This window comes from Lichenostomus cassidix, chromosome Z (assembly GCF_008360975.1).
Source record: "Lichenostomus cassidix isolate B80296 chromosome Z, HeHo_3.0, whole genome shotgun sequence".
In the NCBI taxonomy this organism is placed as follows: Eukaryota; Metazoa; Chordata; class Aves; order Passeriformes; family Meliphagidae; genus Lichenostomus; species Lichenostomus cassidix.
The window spans coordinates 71036266-71050595 of NC_139511.1; the positions used below are offsets into that span (position 1 = coordinate 71036266).

The window sequence follows — 14330 nt, forward strand, 5'->3', positions numbered from 1 at the left end:
CATGTGCCAATGGACAGGAGATTTGACAGAGAATATACCAACTTATAACTGTGGAAGATATTCTATTTCATACATCTGGCTAGTGAATCCTGTAATTAATTTCTGCTACAAGGATCAGGGATCCCTTCCAGGTATTGGAGCTCACAATGGGAGTCATTAAATGGCAGAGTGTATCCCAGCTGCAGCTGCCTTCTTCCTTCCCTAGTTTTGTTTCTCTGCTAGTAGATGCTTTGATAAGCTCAGAGACCACAACAGCAAAGTTTGTATTTGTGTATAGCACTTGAATGAATGTTTTCTCTTCCTCAACATCCAAACTCACCTGGCAAGCTGGTGCCTGACACAACTTCCTTGTCTACAAGGAAGTGGTATAGCATGATTGTTTTGCATCTGGAAAACAACCAGAATGACAGTAGGATAACGACTTGAATTTTGCTTATTCCACCTAATATATTAGAATTCATTCTTGTCTGCATCTGTATATCTGTCCCTATAAGGCTCATATTTTCTGTCGTGGGCCATGTTCCAAGTTCTAGCCCAAGAGCAGAGAACAATTGAGGACTAATATACAGCAAGCAGCTGGAAATAAAGAACATGTGATGTGCCTGGGTAGTATTTGGCAGAACAAATCTACTTCACCTCTGTGGGAGCAGGAAGACTTTGCAAGTCAAATGTTTGGGTTTTTTTGATAGAAGCATGAGAGGGTAAACATGAACACAAGCAGTAACAGGAATCTTTGGAGAAAAAAAGATACATAGGTGGGATAATTATTTTGGGATGGGATGAACAAAAGCAGCAGTTTATTCTTGTCTTACACACATGGCACAACATACAGAACCAGCACAAATAACTTACAAAATCTCATACACCATGCTTCCTCTTGAATAGCTTCTATTAAGTTACAACACCATAACGAATCAGGTATTTAGTTACGACAGATCTCCAGACATGGATAGTCTCCCATTCAAGGAGTTAGTATTTTTGTAAGCTACTTAGACAAACATCATTTTTTTTACATGTTTAATACAGTACAGTATCCTTAACAGAGTTCAAGATATTCACAATGAGAATTGAATACTTTATAAAACAGCAGAATTTCTCACTTCGTTACAGGCCTACATTCGCTCCCCTGCCTCTTTCTGGTTTAAAATGTGTCACAAGTCGTCTGAATTTAAATTTCCAGGCAAAGCATTACTTTAAATGAAAAAAAAAAAATTAAAAAAAAGAAAGAAAGAAAAAAGAGAAAAAAGAAAAATCTATTTACAGAGCTTTTTAAATTTAATAAAAGTGTCTTTGCTTCCCTTTCCCATTCCAACCCCACTATGCCCAACAAAAACTGCCATTTAGTTGGTAGAAATATTATCTCTCAAGCTACTATAAAAACTAAAAAAAAAAAAAGTAATTGATGACGACTTGTTGGATGTAAAATGAAAGACAATCACAGCCCAGCATTAATTCAATAAGATGAATTATTATCCCCTAATGTCATATTTTATGTATTTTGTGTTCAATGGAGACAGATAATGCCTGTCATCTGATTTTTAGAGATAATGAACTACTCATGGGCTAGTATACAAAAACCTCCATCTTTCTCAGTTGCAAGATGCCCCATTCTCTTTCATGCAATCATTTCCAGCTTAGTTCTTTTCTTTCTAGGAATTGCTAACAACTCTGATAGTATTATACTGACTTAAACTCCCCCAGTCTCCATTGGATAAAAAAAAAATGTCTCCCCATATCCATGGTCCCAGTGACATTTCTGGGTTGACTCAGGAGAGTTTTGCTCTGTGATTGCACTTCAAACCCCACTGAAGCCTGTGGGCATCTTTCCTTTCACTTGGTGGCTTTGGATCAGCTCTTCTTGAATGTGGCTGGCAAACTCTAGCCCTTAAGCAGTTAATCAGCTTTCTAAAGAAATAATCAAAAAAGATTCCTCTCCTTTATACATACAATACGCAATATTTTTACATTTAGCATTATCATAAAAAGCATGTTTATGTTATTTTGAAAATGTATTTTTACAGAAATCTATAAACACTGTTGTATCAAACACATTCTCAAAAACTGGAGAAAATACTGACACAAAACCTGGAAGAGCCTCAATGGAATTCTTCCAGTACTATTTGTCTACTTGCATATTTCATATTTCAGTGTCCTTTCCTGCAAACATAATTTGGCCATATGAGAACAGGTAAAGTAGACAACAAATCCCCAACAGTTTTAAGTAGGACCTAGGTCTGTTGTTTGATGAAAGTAGATTGACATTCAATATATGTTTGGTTTGTTCTATCCTGGCATGCCCATTCTGCTACCTTTACTCACAATGAGCAGTACCTTAATTCCCAAGTAGTCTCATTCACTTCAATGGGATTACACGTGACAAATGATGTATGCAAAAATACTGAAAATGGTTTTCCACTTTTTTTCATCCTTCTTATGTCAACAACTAACATCACTATCTTCTTCTTTATATATACTGTAGTTGAAAAAAGAAGTAGGACTAATACTTGCAAACAATTCTGTATCAGAAATTAGTGCACAAACTTTAGGGAATAATCTGCTTATAGTTGTGCTATAGTTCTGACAGTCTAAAAACCTATCGGTGTGACCAAGACGAAATTTCCCAGGTCTAAATGCTTTATTTGTACACTTGTTATTGTTACACTTGATATTTTCCTCAGCCTGACAAAGTTGAAGTTCAAATACACAAGTGTCACATTGACATGAAATCAGGATGTTATTTTCTCTTACCACCACCATTTTCAGTACAGTCAGTAATGCACATTAATTCATATAATCTAAGTGAAATGCACTTCCCAAGTACTTTTTCTACATAGTATTGGAGAAATTATAAGGTGAACTTTGTTTCCTCTCCTGCAAAATTTTAAAAATATATTGAAGTTTTTTTATTAGTACTGACTGTAATGGCATTAGTTACAGTCCAGGAAGTTAAACAGCAGAAAAAGGTTTTCTTCTCTGTCTCACTGTTTTGTTTATTCTTTGATGAAACTACAACAACAACCCAAGAAACAAACAAAAAAGAAAAAACAAAAAAAGAATCCAAATTTTCTTTAAGTACTAGCGAATGTTTAAAATATTATTGGTGAAAAGTCATTGATTGTAATATTGTGTATGTTACCTCATCTCAACAGAAACTGTTTTGCATGGCTTGAAATGTTTAAAGTGTAATCCTACCTAGAGGAAAAAAATGCAATCCAGATCTTACCCCAAATTCTAGCTATACTGTAACATGTACAGTCACCCGTAAAGGAGCCCTTTTAACAAAAAAGGTGTATGTTAATTTGATCTGCAGTTTGAAGTGTGTAACTATTTTGGTCACTGTAATAAAGCAAATTACATATATAAACTTATTAAAAAATCCAAGTGTAAATAATTATATAATGTTTCCACACTTACAAAACAAGTTTTACACTACGTGATATGTAAAGCAAAATGCTGAAAACATGTTCATTCTTTGGGATGATCAAAGTATAAATAACCAAAAGTACAAATAATTGAATTTTCATAAAAGAAGGTTTTTGGTGGAGGGGCAGAAGGAATGCCCCCCCTACTCACCCTTGATCCCCATGGCTTTTATAGATTGATCCCCTTCCCTAATAAGCCACTGGTGAGGTTTGGGGTGTTTTTAGGTATGTTATAATAAGGTTATCTTCTTCTATATAAGGATCACTAATAAGTGACATTTTCAAAACATAGTTTGTTCTTCTTGAGCTTTATAGCATTTCAGAATTTACAGGCTATTTAAACTCTAGAAGAATATGAATCTGAACTAATTATGTTAAAGTTTAATTAAATAGAAAGTCTGTTATTTACTGTGAAAATTTAGTTACCTTCTGTTCTGATAATTCAATCCAATTTGAATTCAACCCTCCCACCCCCCTTGGAAAAAAAAAAAAAAGTTTTTTAGTTAAAAGCTTGTACATAGCAAAGAAAAAAACCTGCTCCTTACCTATGGAAATATATATAATTTTTTAAGCTCCAACCCCTCTTTAAGTTGCTAACCATCACATAACATATGCCATTTGGCAATTTGTCTCCTAGGATATTCACAAATTTCTTTCCAGTGCTCTCCACCTGTTCCTTCTGCTGAAGATCCCAAGGTTAACCGGCCAATGACCTCATTCCTTGACCCCCTATCTGAATCTAAAACCAGAAATTCAATGCTGATATCATCAAGACTCTCACAAGGAATGTCAAAGACAAACAATTCATTGAACACTGCATTGGGGGTGCACTTCTTCACATGGGTTTTCTTCTTAGAAATCCTCTTCTTGGCATGGTACAGGTTCACTTTGACATAAGGGTCTGCAATGAAAAGAAAGAGCACAGAACACTCTTGTTTAGAAATTCCTTGATCTCATTTGTGGTAAATTCCATAAGTATCCAATATCATTACATCACAATGATTAGATGCTTCAAGTTATTAATGATGATTCATCTCATCCATTTTTTTTTTCAATATCTGAAATAGCCCCTTTAATTTCCTTTACAGTCACCAAAATTGTGTTAAAGATGGATAGGGAAGTTTAGACCATGATCAAATACAGGTGTTTCTTTCATGAGATAAATCCTGTCCTGAGTCCATTAAACCTAACAACACTTCTACTGCATTCAAAGACGGTCTGAAAGTGCACAAAATTCTAATGGCTTCTGAAAAAAATATGTGTCATTACATATTTATGTGTGACAGAAATTTGCTTTCCACACATTCTACTCTAGGGTATAATCATCAGCACCAATCCGAGTCATGAAAAGAAAAGCTTCAGAAAGGAGTGAATAAATTTGGGCTGAGAGAATGGATGTGAGATCTCTGCTGTGGTTCTACTGAAGTCAATTAACATGGTTAAATTGAAACCACCAATTTTTATTGAACAAATTTGACACTAAACTTTAATGTAGGGTATGTTTGCTGTTAGAATGTGTATTTGACTTTACACATGTTCTGTACTACTATTGAATGTGGGAAGGGAAAATGTCCATATTTTAGCTGTCAACCAACTTTGAGTGTTTGCATTCCTCATAATTGTTTAATTGTTGTGAGATTCCATTGCTATTGTCTTCAATAATGGCCACATTTACTCTTTCAGAGGAATTCCAAACAAAATTTTAAAAATCATCCCTTTCAATTGCCTTGGCATTTATTCAGTGAAAATGTGGGCCTGTTTCCAGGTTCTCATGGTGCAGTGATGTAGTACAAAATCTTTTCTACTGAACCCAGTCAAACATGGTAACTTTGTATAAACAATCTGCCAAGTTAATCATCAAGAACATTTGAATACTTTTTTAAAAGAAGTAATATTAAAACAGAACAACATTTTTACATTTTATGTCTTACGTATCAGACTAAAATAGTTAGATGAGTAAAAGTTTTTTTTTAACTTGAATGACAGTAGTATACCAGGGGTGGGGTATGACAGAATGCCTCCTCACTTTCATATTCTATTACTATAAGGAATATTTCAAAAACTGGGTTTAATGAAAACATCACTGGCTTTGAAATTATTGTATGTCATACAAGTATTAGAAATACCAAAATCAATATCAATCAGTGGATTCATACTGGTTTCAGTTTCATCTTAATGGGCATTTTCTGACTTTTATCTTTGACCAGCTAGTAGATGAGGCTTGAGAGTTCCACTTGATTTTATTAGGTCTGTTAGGAGACCTCAGTACCAGTGACCAAGGAAACCAAGGAGGTTGTGAAAATGGAACAGCTTCTGAATATTAAAAATTCGCCTCTTTTCAAGGAGGTTGAGTTGTGAAATTGTTCATTTTACCCCATAGAAACAACACTTCACCCTCCTCCTTTTCCAAGATAAATGTTGGGATGAAGGGAAAGTCACAGAGCAAATGATGACTGTCTTGAGCTCTGTATGCTACAGACACCTAACTATCTATTGAACCTGGCCCTATCAATGAACAGAAAATAATGAAGAACTCTTTAAATTAAGTAAGTGTCCAGGTGCACCATGGCTGCCTGTAGAAATACAACATTCCCATTTAAGTTAGCAGGGCTTTCCTTGGGGGAAACAGGAAAAGCAAAGAAATTGTATAGCTTTACTCATAAGAGGTGCAGTAAACGTGTGTAGTTTGAATGTTCTGTAGAATCCAGGCGGATGCTGGAACCAGGAGGGCCTTTTTCACCAAAATATTTTCCCACCTGGGTAAACATCTGGCAGGTCTGTTGAGATCAGCTTGCTGTCATGCTGTCTTCATGAAACTACCCCTTATCTCCTGTGACTTTGGGGTTGATTGATAAAAGTACAAATCCTTTCTTTTAGTGAAGTAAATTCTTGGGCTTCATTTATACCCTTTTTCCTTCTGATATGTAAACAAAATATATAACAAAAGGAAGATTTAAATGGAACTTGATGGGAGTTATCTATAGATTTGTTGCATTGGATTCAGGATGGGTTAACTTTCCAGGTAAACTGCAGTATGAGAAATAAAAAAAACTGTGTAGTAATTCTTATTCAGTGTTTCCCAAAACTACTTCATCTTCTGCTTCTCTCAAAAAATCCAGTGGAACGAAAGACTATAATTTCTATAAAGAAGCAGCAGCAGATGTGGTACTACAACCCTTTGTTGTGTTCTGCTGCTTTTGTGTGGCAGTCTTACTGTTATATATTGCACATTAAATTTTATGCTGTTATTACTTTATATAGCCTTAATGTGCATCTATGTGCAATTCTAGAACTGGCTTCAGAGGGCGTTCCACCGAATGAGAAATGGCAGAAGCTAAGGTGTTCCACTGAATGAGAAATGGCAGAAGCTAAGGAAAAGAGAGGATAAAACCTGATGCCTCTTAGTGAACCCAAATTTGGCTCATGATAAAGCACTGGTGTCATGCTGCAGCTTCCTCCCAGCACTGGCACGGCTCATCTTTTCACCCCGCCAAATAAATGTTAGTGCTCAATGTGCCAAATTCAACACAGAGGTAGCTGGTTGCTTTTCTTCTGAGGTAAACCATATGATGATCTCACTCAATACTGATCTTCTACAAATAAACTGATTTTTGTCATAAATGGAAGCTTTTGGTATCTGCAAACAACATCCCATGCTTGTGGCAGATGGGTTCTGTTCAAGACAATCATAAAACTATTGGTTTCCACTGCTAACAGATGTCACTTTTTTTGATGTAATTGAAGAAGAAATTTGTAAAATGCATACCCTGTAAATAAAGAATTGACCTATATGTGAATAAAATGAATAGGCTGTAAATAATGAAAACACCATTTCTGCATTTATGGAATATTTTTAGTCTTTGAAATGCCACATTTCAGCTGTCCTTTGTCATTCTGTTTTATATTCTTAGGGCGTATTCATTATTAAAACCATTACCTGATAATCCTGACACATCAGATTTAGGTAGATGCCTGGCTTTTAGAACGACGACAGTGAGTGTGTTGGTTGTAGACTGATAACAGAGAGAGACCAGTAATTCTCCACGCCCAGATGATTTCTGAGGAAATTAAAGGGGAAAAAAAAAGAAATAAAACTTTTTATAAGCAATTATATTGACCAAGGTTTAAACAAGAATTAAGAAAATTCATGAAATGTCAGAGAATTGGTTGCTCTGAAACTGTGCAAAAAGATATAATATATGGAACCCCTTTGATTTGCATAGTGAATATAATTTCCCTCTAGAGTAGTTACATAACTTAATTTATGATTGGTTATCAGACTGAACAAAAATAAATAATAAATACATTGAAAACAGAGGTTGACATGACATCACTATTTTCCAAAAGTAGAAATTAAAACTTGCAAAAAAAATCTCAGTTACAAAGAAAATTATCTTAAGAAAAACAAAATTTCATAAAGATATACTGGGGAGAAAAATTCTAGTACAGGTAAAGAAAAAATATTCAGTAAAGTACTTTAAGCTGGAAGGAGTCAAACTACCAGTGAAATCTTATCCCCTGACACTTTCTAAAGCAGTATAATATACATGAAATAAAGGTGAGATCACAGATTTTCTCTATAATTATTTTATTTGAATTTGCAGGAGTAGTTTATCTCATAGGGAGAAAGAAAGCAAGGGAAACAAGAAAATATAGCTCCTCATATACCAAGAAAATCCAATAAGTTATCAACAAAAGATCAGTGACATAGTTGACTTGTTGCAATATAGTGATAGAATTGCGAAATAACAGTATTAGCTGTAGACATATCGTCTAATAGACATTTATTTTATTTGGCAGTACGCTTGCCATTTGAAAACAATCAAGTTGAACATCAATAGACATTCCACTTCCTCAGCAGAGATTAAGAGAGGTGGATGGGATGCCTGTGCATTTCTGTGGCTCAGCTGGGATGGTTGTAAATGACCCTTACATTCTGAACTGAGACAGCATGGCAAAAAATATTTTTGTCCCAGGGAAATCAGGACGTTTTGCCAACAACTCCAGCAAGCCCATGGCTTCTCCCCTACTATCTTTAGTAGTGAGGTAGTAACAGCACCACAGGGCAAGAATGTACTACTCCATCAACATACTACTATGTCAACAATATGGTCTCTTGCAGGTCCCACTTCTGTAACTAAAGACTTCCTGCATTCCATAAGAATGGGCTACACAAGCCAGGTAGTTGTCATTTCCATTGATTTCAGAAAGATTTAAGGAAGAATGATGCCAAATAGGAACAGGAAAGGAGGAGAAAGGGAATAATATATGAATATTTTTAGTCTTTCAATTAAAAGCAATTAAAAGCAAATCAGTGTGGACTGGGGCTGCTTGACCTTGCACAAATGGGTCCACTCTAACCTGCTGGACCAGATGAATAAGGAGTTAGAGGTTAGGGCATTAATAATCTCTTTCAACATGCTTGTTGTATTTTTTTTTTTTTAATTGCATTTGTGTAATGGCTTCCTCACACTGCCATTAGGAAAGCAACTCAGGAATTGCATGGTGAGCCTTTTGGCTTTTCTTTCCAAGATGGCAGCAGCATTACACAAGAATCATAGCTAACCCTAGCACAACATTTTCAAAGTTTGAATAAAAAATATGTTACCCTAACATTTCTTTTGATGATCTCTCTGTCCATTAGCAGCCTTCCTTCTGAGAGTTCAATTCCAGCAAGAGGGATGAGGACTTCTCCAATGACATCATCTCTGGAAAATCTGTCGAAGCTTAAGACCATGAAGTGAAGTGTTAAGTCTTGAATTTGGCTGTAGGGGATCCCATAAAATGTGAAAGTCTCATCGAAAGCGGGATCTAAGGTTTTTCTCAGCACTCTGGTTTTCACCTTGTGCTTTTTCTCAGGCAGGATTGTCATTTTGATGTAGGGATCAGAAGTCATTGACTGTTCATCCATTGCTGGCAGCCCACGAGCTTCTTTGATGTTCACTACAAATGCTTTCTTCTCAAAGTTGTACTCTAAGGAGAAAAAGAGAGTTCCTAGCTTGTCTTGTTTATCTTCAGATGACAGGGAAGTGATGGATTTTAAGCTATCAGGGGACACTGAATCTTTCTTCCTTTCTGCAAAGTGCTTAGGAGATGAATTTTCAAGATCTGGAGAGCTCTGCATTTTTGTGGTTGTTTTGGGGAAATTGCCATTTAGATCTCTCTTCTCCAGGTCAAGGTGGAGAGAATTCTTTGGCATCGCTGATTTGTTCTTTGCTTCATTTTTGTCATCGGCTCCAAACTTCTTCTTGCTGTTGAGATTCTCAGGGTAAATATCAACCCCCTTCAGAACATGGACAAACTTATATGGTGGGGTCTTATTGGACTTGGAAGATTTGCGTTGGCAGCAGATCCAAGCAAAGAGGGAGACAGAGAAGACAAGGCCAAATGCACTAAAGATCCCAACCACTGTAGGAACTTCATCTGCAAATCAAATAAAAAGCAACAAGCACATAAGCAGCAGTACCTTGAATTCTGCATGATATTAATAAAGCAATAATTTAATAAAAGAAGCTGGTATGATGTGGTGATATCAGCAGGACTGGCAGACTGGAAGTGCTCTGCATGGTACATATTGCTCGCCACCTGCAGGCATCAGTGTGCAGTCCCACACTAAGGCACGCTTGTTATGCTAGTATTTTTCCATACATGGAGAGTTAGGGAGGAAAATACTATTCCCAACCTAATAATAATCACTGTTAGTAATTTCTCGACTGTCTCAACCCTCTGTGTGGGTCTGAGTTTATGTGTCTGTGAATAACATCAGCTTTCAGCTGGTTTAAGCTTTGAGTTTATGGAGGTTTGTTGGTTTGCTAAACACACTCTGAAATAAGCATTACTTATAGAAACATCATCTGCTTTTCATACTGTCTCCCAGAATACTTGGTACACTCAATTAACTAATTTTTTATGGTCTGATCTCATAATTGCCTGGAGGTATCTCTTGAAAGAAGTGAGTTTAATTGGAGGTTATAGCACTCAACAGTTTCTCTGGGATTTTCAATACTTTGCAGGAGGAAGTCTATCAAGAAAATTTAGAATAATTATATACCAAGTGTCTTTTCCAGATGGATGTTACACTCAGTACACATGTATGAGCTCAAAGCTGAAAAAATCATGTAAAGTTTATCATTGATAACCACTAAGCTTTACATTTAAGACACTGTGAATCAAAGCTTATGGGGAGTTTACAGAAAGGTCAGCACTTCTTACGAGTATGCAAGAAAAAGCATCGAAACAATTCTCTACGATTTTAACACGAATCCTATACTTACACTGAATGAAGAAAAACCTGAGCAAATGTTACAAACTCCATTGCCATGTGGATACATTATTTACATATGGAGTATCATTAGCCCTTCAAAGCATGCATCGAAGGGTAAATGAGCACAACTAATTGGAAATCCAATTTTGCCCATAAGTAACATTACTAAGTGAGTTTAAACCTCCTACAATGTAACAATCAGAGCTTAATCTTTATTTCCTGCAACCGTGGATGTCCAATAGAATATTAATGGAATGACATTGTTTATGCATAAAGGCAATTATGTAACAGTTCTCTTTCTCTCTGGTCATTTTGCATGAGTAAAGGAAAACTATCCCCCTGTATCACCAAAATCAGCTTTGTCCAGGTAAAATCTGGGCAGATAAATGTGCTGCCACCATACCTTTTATTTTTAGTGGGATGATTCAGAAAAAAAATCTACAACAATACTAGCAGAGCAAAGTAGGACATAATGTTCCAGCACAGAAAGGATCAGGCCTGGCTATTAATTTTTTATGACAACATTCATGTCACTTTCCTGACGCCTACAAGCTGTACTAGTCTATATACTTAATGGGAAGAACTTAATGAATTGACTGAAAATCATGCACATAACCAAAAAGTATTTTTCCTAAGTTAAGCACGTGGCTTTGAGTTTCAAGAATTCCTTGGGCTGCAGTAATTTAAATATATATGGCATAAAAATAGAAAGAGAAAAGTGATTGAAAACTAACCAGAATGCTTTAATATTTTTTATGAGTGGTTTGCACATTTACAGTACTTTCTAATGAGATTATAGACTTTTTATACTAATGGATATTATGTTCCACTTTTATTCTACAAGTATTGAAAGTAGTTGTAGAATCAATTTGATGTTTAAAATATTAATTATCTTTCTTAAATAAGTAATTAGACAAGCATGATGTCACAAGTGTGGTTAGAAACCTCAAGTGGGTGGAATAAGAAAGAAGATGAAATTGTAACTCAAATGGTTTTATATGTATAGTTAGTTATGTCACAATACGAATTTCTAACATTTGTCATAATGTAAATCAATTGGTTAACATCCAAAGCAGTGCATTTACGGAAAACATCACCTACTGATTCTGGGAGAAGTTATTATTCCAGTTACATGATATAAATCTGGAGTCTCTTCACCTAAGTCAGTGGAATGATCCTCGAATCAAACCACTGCTAAAGCAAGCATAATGTAGGCTAGAGTCAATATTTGTAAAGCAGAGTTCAGAAAGACTCCCACACAGTGCTTTTTTGACTAAAGCAATTTATGTATGAATTTTATGAGTGCACATACATGGCTGTTTCTGAAACTTCTGGGACCACACCACATCCAGTGCATAGAAATGACAAAACTGAAAAGTTCATTGTCATCTCTGGTATTCTCAATGAAACCAGGTTGGTTAAGATGCAACTAAAAACACTGAAATCCTGTATTTTCATCTTCCTAGCAATGTCCTTTCACTTTAACTAACGATTGACCTACAACAAGAATAACAGGAGTGACAATTATTCCAAGAATTACTTGAACAAAGATTTTCTCTGTGGCACAAGAAGCATTTACATCATCTAACTCCCGATCCACATTACTTTAACAGAGACACAGAAAACAGCCCCAAATCTCTCTCTCCAAAACCGCACCTACATGAATCTCTATCTCTGCCTGTGCTTCACCAGGGAGGGGGAATGGGGAGGGAGGAAGGAAGAGAGATCAGGGAAAGAAAGCAAATTCACACAACTTCTGAGACCTTAAGAGAACTGGGGGGAAACAAGGTCCGTCTCTCTGCTGCATGCTGGGAGGCACCGGGTGGCTCAGCAGAGGCTGCTCTGCTCCCGGGGAGGGGAGAGGAGCATCGCCCGGCTCCGGGTGCGGGCAGCCGGGACGCGCTTACCGAACTGCTGGCGGCTGTCCGCGATCGGAGCCATGTTGCTGGCGAGCGATGCCCGGGGGCTGGAGCCGCTGTCCGGGGCTTGGCGACTCTGTCCGGGGCTTGGAGCGTCTGTCCGGCGCTCGGACAAGCTGTCCGGAGCTGTCCGCGGTGCTGGAGTCGCTGTCCGCGGTTCTGGAGTCTCTGTCCGCGGTGCTGGAGCTGCTGTCCGGGATGCCGGAGGAGCCGCCGCGGATGCCAAGCGACCCGCCTGGGGCACCGAGCGCACTGCCCTGCTGTCCCCCGGCTCTCGGCTCTCAAGGCGCTCGGGTAACCGTCTTTGCCAGCGCAATTAAAAAAAAGGGAAAAAAAAATAATAGAGAGAGGAGAAAAGGAAACAGCAACAAAAAGCACCCAAAACCCGGAGACACGAGCTGTGGGGACAGTAGAGGAGGAGGCTGCGAGGGGACTGGAGGAGAAGGGGGAGGGGAACCTTCGGTCCTCCCCTTTGCACACTGATTTGCAACCCCCTTCCTGTTTTGGCTCTTCTGAGTAGCTCTGCTCTGAGACTGAGTACGTGGTTGAAACCCAAATTGACGCAATCCTGACGCTACAGGGCTGAAATCAGCACCTTTCCCTCCTCCCTCCCCCCTTCCCTAGCCACCACACCCTCCCTCCCTTCTCTGTCTCTCTCTCTCCCTTCCTACACCCTCCTCCTCCCCCCCATCCCTGTCTTGGGATTGAACATGCACTCATCGATTATTTTAACTGCCTTGCTGCAGGTTATGAGCTCTCCCACACACCCCTCCACCGGACACAGACAGAGGAATGGCAATGTCTGTGATTCAGTGCACTCTCTGAAACACATGGGTGTGCCTCTTTTGCCAGGGTAAGATCTATTTATTTGCTTAATTAACTATCCACTGTACAGTTTACAACAGCATGAAAGAGTTGCCAACCTGAGACAGTCCAGACACCTCGGTTCCAGCTGCAGGGCACGCGTTTTTCGTATGAGTGACGTGATACTCTCACTGAATTTTGAGTCACGAAAACTCCGGATGTGCCTTGTGCCTGTGCCTTCTCCCTGCTTCCTCCCAACATCCACCCCCACATAAACACTCAGCCCCCAGTTTGGAAATCCTCTTGATCTTCCTGCAGGTCTGGGAAAGAGATGACTTTAACCTAGATACTTCTAGATTTTACTGGTTTAAATGTGTCTCTCCTGGTGTGAACTGAGAGTGTGGTGGGGAGACAGGGAAAGTCTGGCAGACAGGAAGAATAGGTAGGGAACAGGACAAGAAAGCAGGGCTGCCTGTCACTAGAATGTCTACAGTGCATAATAATCCAAGCTAACTCCTCGTGAAAGAGAGCTGCAAAAGCCAGCACCTGGCATCTGACTCCTCCTGGATTCAAAAGGATGTATAGCAGCCAGGTTTGGAGCTAAACTGCTAATTCTTCTCCATAAATGGGAAACAGGTGTTGTTGTTGCTTCTCTAAATAACAAAATCCAGATGCAGACATAGTCTGGCATGACTTTACTCCATGGTCAGCCACTTGGAAGGCAGTATGTCTTTCCCCATTTTAAAGCATGTTCTTCCTTTCACAGTGAAGTCAGCAAAGCTCCTGGGATCTTGGAAAAATTACAGTAAGAAGGTCATGGAATCATAGAATATATTGAGTTGGAAGGGACCCACAAGGATCATCAAAGTCCAACTCCCAGCCCTGAGCAGAACACAACAAAAATACAACCACGTGCCTGAA

The 14330-nt window shown here is 38.2% G+C and overlaps 1 protein-coding gene across 2 annotated transcripts; it reads right to left on the bottom strand.

Annotated features, from left to right (window-relative positions):
• Positions 1-764: 764 nt before the first annotated feature.
• On the bottom strand, positions 765-13174 carry SYT4 (synaptotagmin 4). 2 transcript variants are annotated; one of them, XM_085042263.1, is made up of 4 exons: positions 12594-13174; positions 9037-9845; positions 7360-7480; positions 765-4323 (listed from the first exon to the last, which is right to left on the bottom strand). In XM_085042263.1, exons 1-4 carry the CDS (start codon positions 12625-12627, stop codon positions 4016-4018), a joined length of 1272 nt encoding a protein of 423 aa, XP_084898389.1. In that variant the 5' UTR covers positions 12628-13174; the 3' UTR covers positions 765-4015. The 2 variants fall into 2 exon arrangements, with proteins under 2 accessions (XP_084898389.1, XP_084898388.1); XM_085042262.1 differs by having other exon boundaries at positions 9031-9845; positions 12594-13171.
• Between the last annotated feature and the right edge of the window lie 1156 nt (positions 13175-14330).